The 9,203-nt window shown below is 37.6% G+C and overlaps 1 protein-coding gene across 2 annotated transcripts; it reads right to left on the minus strand.

Moving 5' to 3' along the window:
- Positions 1-441: 441 nt before the first annotated feature.
- On the minus strand, positions 442-8,573 carry LOC134246346 (solute carrier family 23 member 2-like). 2 transcript variants are annotated; one of them, XM_062728696.1, is made up of 11 exons: positions 8,446-8,573; positions 6,440-6,597; positions 5,588-5,688; positions 4,861-4,913; positions 4,454-4,635; positions 4,027-4,147; positions 3,346-3,502; positions 2,992-3,245; positions 2,472-2,745; positions 1,829-1,924; positions 442-1,006 (listed from the first exon to the last, which is right to left on the minus strand). In XM_062728696.1, exons 1-11 carry the CDS (start codon positions 8,554-8,556, stop codon positions 759-761), a joined length of 1,755 nt encoding a protein of 584 aa, XP_062584680.1. In that variant the 5' UTR covers positions 8,557-8,573; the 3' UTR covers positions 442-758. The 2 variants fall into 2 exon arrangements, with proteins under 2 accessions (XP_062584680.1, XP_062584681.1); XM_062728697.1 differs by having other exon boundaries at positions 445-1,006; positions 6,440-6,745; positions 8,446-8,525.
- Positions 8,574-9,203: the final 630 nt, after the last annotated feature.

The raw sequence follows: 9,203 nt of genomic DNA on the forward strand, positions 1-9,203 counted from the left end.
CCTGCGCAATCAAATTCAAATAAAATTTTTGGAAAACAAATTAATTTATGCATCCCTTAAATAGTTTTAAAATGATAGATACCTGCACGTCCATCTCACTCGGCATTTCAGTTGAGAATGCTTAAAATGGGATACTAAATCAACTTTCTGCAAAATCATCTGATTGGTTGGGAGGTATACACCCAAATACGCATGTAAATTAGTGAGGTCCTTGGAAAGGTCATGTCACAAGTCATTTAAAATATAGTATGTTCTGTATCAGAGATTGATATCGCTCTCGCCTCAAGCCCCGCCCAGTATCTCTGATACAGTAAGAAACTCGTACTCTAAATAATACTTATAAGCAAGTTAAATGAAGTACTGTATATACATGCGTTATTTATACACCGGTATATCCTTGCTCTATGATATATATGTTACATTAAAGGTTTGCAATTTTATATAAGAAATTCAAAACTATCAATAACAATTTGTTGTTCATGCATAAGTCATTTATAAAATCAGGTAAATATAATCAATGTCAGTGAACAGCTACACATGATGTAACTTGCTATATAATTCTATCATGATTCGCAATTTACATGTACATGTATTTAATTAAAAGGAATCTGAATGAGAATCAGGCAAATGCCTACTCCATTATAAGATTAGAAAAATAATGCAAATTAGTTTAAAAAAGACATTAACTTATAAAACTTAACAGCAGAATATCATGAAGCTACTCTTTCCTCTCTCTAACACTATTACTCGTATGTAGATCAGAGATCTGTGTTTTCGGCGGTCTCCACATCCACCTCCGTATCGGGGGGTCGGTCACGGGTCCCACAACACACGACAGGGATTTCTTTGAAGGTCGGAGACACAGGGAAATATGAACAACACTTCAGTTTTTCCACATATTTTGTGACGTACGGCCATTCGTACTGTACTGGTGTCAATTCTTGTGTGCTCTCCGAGGAATACGTGTTCTCTCGCCATTTTATCAGTCCCCTTTCTTCCGGTGTACCTAAAATACATACTTAAGGAATCACGGTCTAGTTAGTGTAGTATGCCAGGATATCAACGCTAGTGGGAAACATGGGATAATTTGCATAACGGGATTCGATTATCCCATGCTTTCCACTATCGTTGATGTCTTTGGCATACTATACTAACTAGACAGTGATTCCTTATATTTCCATCTCATTGTGAAATAAAATTGTAGATTTAGACTTTAAAAATGTAGACTAATAGATTTAAAATACACGAGGACTCCCATGCCGATTTCAATAGTCCTCCTCACTGACGTCAAACACCAAGGCAAACGCACGAGATTTACATGCATATTTGGCCTCCTTAGCGTCAGACACAGAGACAGATGCGCACGAGATTTGCATGCATATTAGGCCTCCTTAGCTCCTGACCTATCGAACTGCCTAATTTACATTCCGGCAGAATTATCAAGAATTCAACTCCCCTATCTTTCAAAGAGTTATCACAGAGAAAAAAATTAGAATTGGAAATATTACATTGTTAGAGGTCAATGTGCAATTATTGGTCAAGCATCTCAAAAATCACAGGTATGCTGTCAGCGTCTAAACTTTCTGATGGAACATCTGTGCAGAGACAAGACAGTAGACACTTAGTAGAAGTTTGTAAAATGCTAACCAAAGTTTGCAAAGGCTGCATGAAATATGTAAACGCAGTATCAATGTCTTTAGTTTGTCTCCAATTGCTGTAAATTTGTGGTAGACTAGAATTTTTTTTTCAAATAGTAAAGTTGTATCTTTAAAAGAATTTCAAGATTAAGGTATAAAAGGAAACTCGTGCTGTAGTTAATGTAACATACCAGGTACTGTGTTGTCCAGTATAAATCCAAGAATTCCTCCCACAAACATAGCAGTACCTAACAGAACTTCCAGAACCTGGTCTAAGTCACGGCTACCTGCAAATTACTTAATTATTATAATCCCTAAATCTGCTCGTTCTTTGACTCGTTTCTATATATGGAGCCTGCGCGCCATTTGTCTAAAAAATCATAAAATACTGTGTATAATTATTTCTGTTTCATCCAATCCATGACCCGCGTGGCGCAGTGGTTAGAGTGTCTCCTCTAGAGTCGCGAAGTAAGGAATAAATCCTTACGTCGCAGGTTCGAATCCCACTGCGGGACGTATAGACCGGTCCTTCGGATGAGACCGTATATAAACCGAGGTTCCGTGTCGCAGTGCTGGCACGTAAAAGATCCTTTCCTGCTCAATGGCCCTGAGTGCCGAGTATAGGACAAATTTGTAGCTCTCCACTGGCAAATGGTGGCTTTTCCATATGAGTGAAAAATTCTCGAGAGGGACATTAAACAATATATACAATCCAATCCTTGGCAAATAAATTCTGTGTTGAAAATTTATGGTAAGAATGTATAAAACAATTTATTTATTTTAAAGCACTGTAAAACACTAGTGTATAAAGCCACCATAACAGAGCAGTTTTACCTGTATCAATGGCGCCCGGATTACTCTGCAGCCACTGCGGGACCATCAATCCCAGGATAATGGACACAGCTACTATGGTGAGATTCCTTGTCGATCCCAGATCCGTGAACTGCAGGACAGATATTCCCACGGCTGCTACCATCCCAAACACCACTGTCAGACTTCCACCGATAATGGGATCGGGAATCAGAGTCAGGACTGCGCCAAATTTACCGATAATCCCACATACCAGCAGGATCAATCCCGCCACCTGGAACACTCTACGACTGGCAACCTTCAATTACAAACATACCGGTAATTCCTTTTGGCAACTCCATCTAGGAATATTAGGTCATAACTATCTACTGACTTTTGTACTAAATATGTACTGTCTAAAAATTGGACTGAATGATACCAAGAGCTGTCTAGCTGCTTTACAAATGAAGACCTTACAGAATAGAAGACACTAAGATTTGATCGTCATGTAATTCCATTGGCAATCCGTACAGACCACTTCTCTTCCAGGCGAGTGATTCTTTACCTTCGTGATGCCAATCGCTCCGATGTTGCCGGAGTAAGACGTAGTTGCATGTCCCGCGCCAACCATCCCGGAAATGATGCTAGAGAACCCCTCTGTAGCGATCCCTCTGTTGAGCGCGTGAATTGGTGGGGGTTGTGCCCCAGATAATCTGGCGCAGGCAAAGTAATCGCCAATAGACTCTATCACAGACGACAGCGTGGCGGCAAGCATACCCACGTAACCAGCTGCCGAAAAAGTGGGCATCCCAAACTGAACTGAGAAAAATAAATTGTGTACTTACTTCATGAAGACCAAAATCATGAAAACGGATTTAAAAAACAGTTGGTGTTCATGACTATAGAAGTTGGCACTTACACGGGTACGGAAAGTAGAACCAGGGCATGGAGTCTAAAACGTCAAGCCTGGCATCAGACCTTGCGTAGTAACTGACGGATGTGACGTTATTAGGAAAAACGTCCGTCACGGTCAGGACGTGGCACAAAACCCAGCTGACTATGATGCTTATAAGAACCTTTTATAAAATTATTACAAATATTAACAATTTCATTTTATAATATCAAATAATCACCAGCCATTTTATATTAGGATAATAAAATGGAAGTAGAAGAAGATCAAAAAAAAAAATCAGTCAAACTCTGAAAACTGGGCAAAACACACGGACACCCCCACCCACAGGTGAGCATCATGTCGACCGCACATCCCCGCCAAGAGCGTTATGTATTGATCAGGTAGACGCGGAGTATTTTTTCAGTTATTATTATCAATAGGTTAGTCAGAATATAACTTAATGAGTTAATGTAAGACTGTTTGCTAACAAGGTCATTATAACTACTATGGAAGATACAAAATCAGGAAAATTTCTGTTGCATCAACTTCGTTGTCAGCAGCCTGCCTTGGTTTAAAAAATGGTCGTTTTCAGTGCATGCAGATGACAGTTGAACTGAAGTCAAGACACAATAGGTTAACATTGGTTTTAAAACAATAGCCCACTGGTATCCATTTCCTTTCACAAATTATGTTTATCGTGAAACTTACAGGCATTAATTGAAAGAATGGGTATTTTGTCACGTGACATTTCTTTTCTCTTGAGTAAGATGGAAACGGAATCTGGAATCCACCCAAATACAAACTGCAGGCAACCATAACTACCAGTGTCCTGTCGAAAAAGGAACAAAACTCTTGTCTTATGATAGTGATGATTTTTTTTTGTGGGGGGGGGATGCATTCATAATAATTAAAATATGTTATAGAAAAAATAACTAAAGCATTATATACTAGTACAATAAACCTCGATATGCATGCTTTAAGGTATGGAAACAGCAATTATACTGCAATTATTTAAAATAAAAAATGGTAAGTTCTGCTCCTCAAAAGAGTATGGCAAACCCATGCGCATAGTTTCACTTATAATACCCCTTCCCCCCTACCCATGAGCAACTCTTTTGTCAGGAAAAACACTTACAGCATAGAAATGCCCCAGTGTATTTTGTTGAAGTCTGCAGCTACAGCAGTTAGAGACAGGCCGATTAGGGAGATAGTTGGGGCAATGGTCAGGGGACCGATAAACTGAAGGAAAAAGCCCATCAGCCCGGTACAACCCAGCACAACCTGGGTTACTGAAGCCAGCATTAAATTCCCTTGTATCTGAAAAAAAAGAAAAGTGAATTATATATGATATGCAAAGACATCCTGTTCTTTCCCAATCGTGTTAAAAGTGCAATCTAGTCGATTACAGAAAAATACGCATATAAAACCCATTTTATGTTCAATGAGCATCAAGAATTATTTATTTATTTCGTCAATGAAAAGAAACATCAAACATATTTTTGTACTTAATGAAAAACAAGAAATATTTATTTCCTTAATTACCTCACGAAGACGAAATTGCCACACTTCATCTCGATCAGTTGTAGTTGCGTTTTCTGTAAATACAAAAAATATTAATGGGATGAATATTAAAACTGATTACAAATTATATTGTATTAGACTTTTATTTTCAAATGGCATTCTTTATTCTCATCTTACAATTTCAAACTAGTTTCTGTAGGTTAACTCAAAGTTTTGAGCAAAACCTTTTGATAGATAAACTAGTTACTACATGTACCTAATCTCTAAAATAAAATAAATGCACCTGTTCCTCTGATACTCAAATTCAATTCAAGTATAACTGGAGTTCGGAGTTACATGAAACTTGTAATAGCCCTCCTCTCCTTCTTTGTTACAAGCCTTTTGTTAATGCATTTCAGTAAGTGGGGATTGGTATAGAACAAGAGACCCAGGGACAACAACACTCAACAGGATCACTTTTGGGACCTTCTTCCTCCACGGGAAAGTTCTGGTTTCGTATTCATAAAAATTCTCAAGTACTTAAGCATATTTTACTAAGCATATTGCTTAGCATGTTGCATAAAACTTTTCAACTGAGTCAACTCATAAGTATATGCTCAGCATATACTTAAAGCTAAGCATGGTGTGACTTCTCCAATGTTTCTGCACTCGCTTGAGATAAGAGCGCATGAGAGACGCAACATAAAAAGAAAAGCTGAATCATGAAATAGTTTCAGGTACATGTTTATTTTCCAAAAATATTACTCACCTTTTAAAGCACTGACATCCGGACATCTAAATTTCTGGATGGACATCATGGCGACAATTGGTGCTATAAAAGTGTGAGATCCTCCCTGAATAATGCCGAGCCTATCAATAATGAACCATCAAAATCTGATCCAGGAAGTGACGAATTTATGAGGAGAGGTCACAAAAATGTAACAGCTATTGAAACACATTTTGAGATCAATCACAATTCTATATTTTCACCTTTTCTTAATGCAGTTTTTGTGGCAAGGGACAAGGTATGGTAACGGTCGAGTCTAGCCACTTATTTGATGTAAAATTCAAATCACAGTAAAAATTATGATATTTTGTAGTTAGAACTTTAAAAAATAATGCTTGCGTTAAAACCAGCACTAATTCTGATTCAAAGCTTACATAGAGGCCACAAGATGATGCGGAGGTGAGAATTTTCCCGGTTTTCGTCACTTCTAGTGAATTTTAATAAATTTGAGATATTTTTCACTTCATGAATTTTGCCTAAATGAGATTTTTATACACAAGATGCATCGGATACTTATAGTATATGAAATATATACAAATGGTAGATAGGCAAGTCTGTGCTCCATGTTTTCTGAAACAAAATGTGCCATAAAATCGATGAAAATTTGCATAAAAATGAGAAATGTCAGATATTAAACATATATATATAATCTTCCCGTGACCTCATAACTTAGAACCAATACTCATTTTGTGACAAGGGTGACAAGTGTTTTTTAATTGATAATCTGTTGCAGCATTTTAAAAGACATCGCAAACCTGGGGCCAAAAAGGGGTCTTAGCCTATCTTGTCTTTTATGCCAATTAGTTACTGTAACTCTATTATAAAACATTTCACCTTATGCCAGTTGTCGTTTGTAGTATAGTAGCCACTCCACACATAAACATCGTGATACAGAGAAGCTGGGCTCGAGCATCAGCATTGTCCCGGGAACAGAGAAGTTCTGTCAGAATGAATGGAATAGACAACGTACTTCCTAAACAGAGCAGAGCTTGCTATAAAGAGAACACAGAAATTCACTTAGAATGAATGGTATAGACAGCGTACTTCCTAGACAGAGTAGAGATTGCTACAAAGAGAACAGAGAAGTTCACTCAGAATGAATGGTATACACAGCGTACTTCCTAGACAGAGTAGAGCTTGCTATAAAGAGAACAGAGAAGTTCACTCAGAATGAATTACACACTCAGACAATAGAGCTTGCTATAAAGAGAACAGAGAAGTTCACTCAGAATGAATGGTATAGGCAGCGTACATGTACTTCCTAAACAGAGTAGAGCTTGCTATAAAGAGAACAGAGAAGTTCACTCAGAATGAATGGTATAGACAGCGTACATGTACTTCCTAAACAGAGTAGAGCTTGCTACAAAGAGAACAGAGAAGTTCACTCAGAATGAATGGTATAGACAACGTACTTCCTAGAGAAAATAGACAGAGTAGAGCTTGCTACAAAGAGAACAGAGAAGTTCACTCAGAATGAATGGTATAGACAACGTACTTCCCAGAGAAGGTAGACAGAGTAGAGCCTGCCAAAAGGAGATTGATTAACTGATTGTATGTTGTTTTACGTTCCATTGGAGAACACTTCACTCGTATAGAGATGTCACCATATACCGGTAAAGGGCTTCAAATGTTCACCTTTTACTCGGCACTTACGGTCATTGACCAGTGAGGGTTCTTTATCATGCCAAAGCCTACGGTTTTTAAGGTCTCATTCGAAGGACCTGAAACTTTAAATGTGCCAAGCGCATGACGAAGGAACAGTTGCTACCCACTTTTATCGACTTAGGTCAGTCGCGGCCGAGATTCGAACTCACAACCCTCTATCGACTGAGCTACCTTAATGCTTGCTATATAAGGTGAGAGAAGTTTAATCAGAATAAATGGTATAGATAACATACTTCCTAAGGACAATAGAGATCGCCTTACCGAGAACAGCTAGAGAAAATAAGCAGGAATGAATGGTATGGACAGAATTTTTATTAGGTCGAGTAGAGTAGAGCTTGCTTAAACTCATCAAAAGCAGATTGGAAAAATGGTCTGATGTAAATTTGCACAGAAAATCTTCATTAGATATAGGATATACAAATTAAGGAGGAGATGTATAATTACTTTTTTAATCACAAGTGATAATATATCAGTTCCATTTCTATTCATTCGTCACGGTAGCTCATGGACAGAGCCCCGTGATCGGAAGGTCGTGTTCGAATCACGTCTGCGATTGACCTACGTCGACAAAAATAGGTACAGCAATTGTTCTTTCGCAAAGCGCTCAGCAATTTGACGTGGACGTCGCGGGTCCTTCTGATGAGACCTTAAAATCCGAGGCCCAGGAGCGTTGTCACGATAAAGAACCCCCACTCATCAAAAGTCCTGAGTGCACGAGCAGTGGTCAGTCCTTCACCGGTATTTGGTAGCTATTTGAATGAAAAGTTCAAGAACGGGACGTAAAACAGCAATCAATCGATTCTTTTTTCGACATAAACTATACGAACCTCCTCCTTTTCTCCCATCCACAATCCGAAAAAAAAAAAACATTTAGCATCTGCCTCGCGATTACTCTTTCTCTCTTAATTTTTACGCTTTCTTTTGTAAATTGAAAATGACGGGGAGATTTCTAAACAGACCGACTAAACTTTTACCTCCTGATTTTATCCATTTAATTTAATTTACAGGAAAACAAGCTCTTTCGTAAGAATTAGAATGATATATATAAGGCTTATTTCAACACGATAAAATTTGGGTTAAATGAATGGAAATTCCTGTAGCGTTAAGAGTGCACCACAGAGGTGCATAATAGACGTAGATCTTGAGAAAAAAAAATAAATACTTTGGTTACTCACTTGAAGAGCGAACAGAAAGCAGAGGTGGGGAGAGGGGACGTCTTCCACCCCATAGACTATCCCTCCCCTATGAGCCCCTGCCTCCTGGGGTTTGTCCTCCCCCTCTCTCATGACGTCTTAGTGTGGGGTGCCAACTTGACTTTGTTCCGATTTATGTTACTCAGATTAAATGATATCGCGTCATTCGGTTTGATAAAACAAGGGTGCATAAAAAACGCAAAGGAAACGACAAAACACGATCGGTGTTTTTACCTTTGAAATTGTCCTGGCGGGAGATTATCTTGTTAACTTAATAAAAACGAAATTATTTACAATGCCTAAGATTTCAATAATCCCCGTCTTCAAGGTGGAGTGGGGTGGGGAGATATATATATATTTCTAAAAATCCTAGTATTATGTCAATTTTTCTCAGAATTGTAGACCTATGGTTTTCAGTATTGTTCCTCATGTACAGAAAAAGATTTTTCTTACTTTTTCAATATACATTTTAACCGCGAAAAATACAATATCCATCTTGTAACATTTTTTTCCCTAATTTGGAACAGTTAAAGAAAAATAACAAACATAAAATATTCGATTCATAAATTATAAAGAAATCATATTGGTAAATTTATTCGGTTTTGAGGCCATTTTCTCAAGAAAAATTTATATAAATTTTTGCATTTTATATCATTTTTATAAAATCTTAGAACTCTAAATTGTATTCATGTTATCTATTCTTTATTACCTTTTTAAAAAAAAAAAAAAAAGAAATCTGC

This window comes from Saccostrea cucullata, unplaced genomic scaffold, assembly GCF_032062105.1.
Source record: "Saccostrea cucullata isolate Sc308-1 unplaced genomic scaffold, CSIRO_AGI_Scuc_v1 ctg22, whole genome shotgun sequence".
In the NCBI taxonomy this organism is placed as follows: Eukaryota; Metazoa; Mollusca; class Bivalvia; order Ostreida; family Ostreidae; genus Saccostrea; species Saccostrea cuccullata.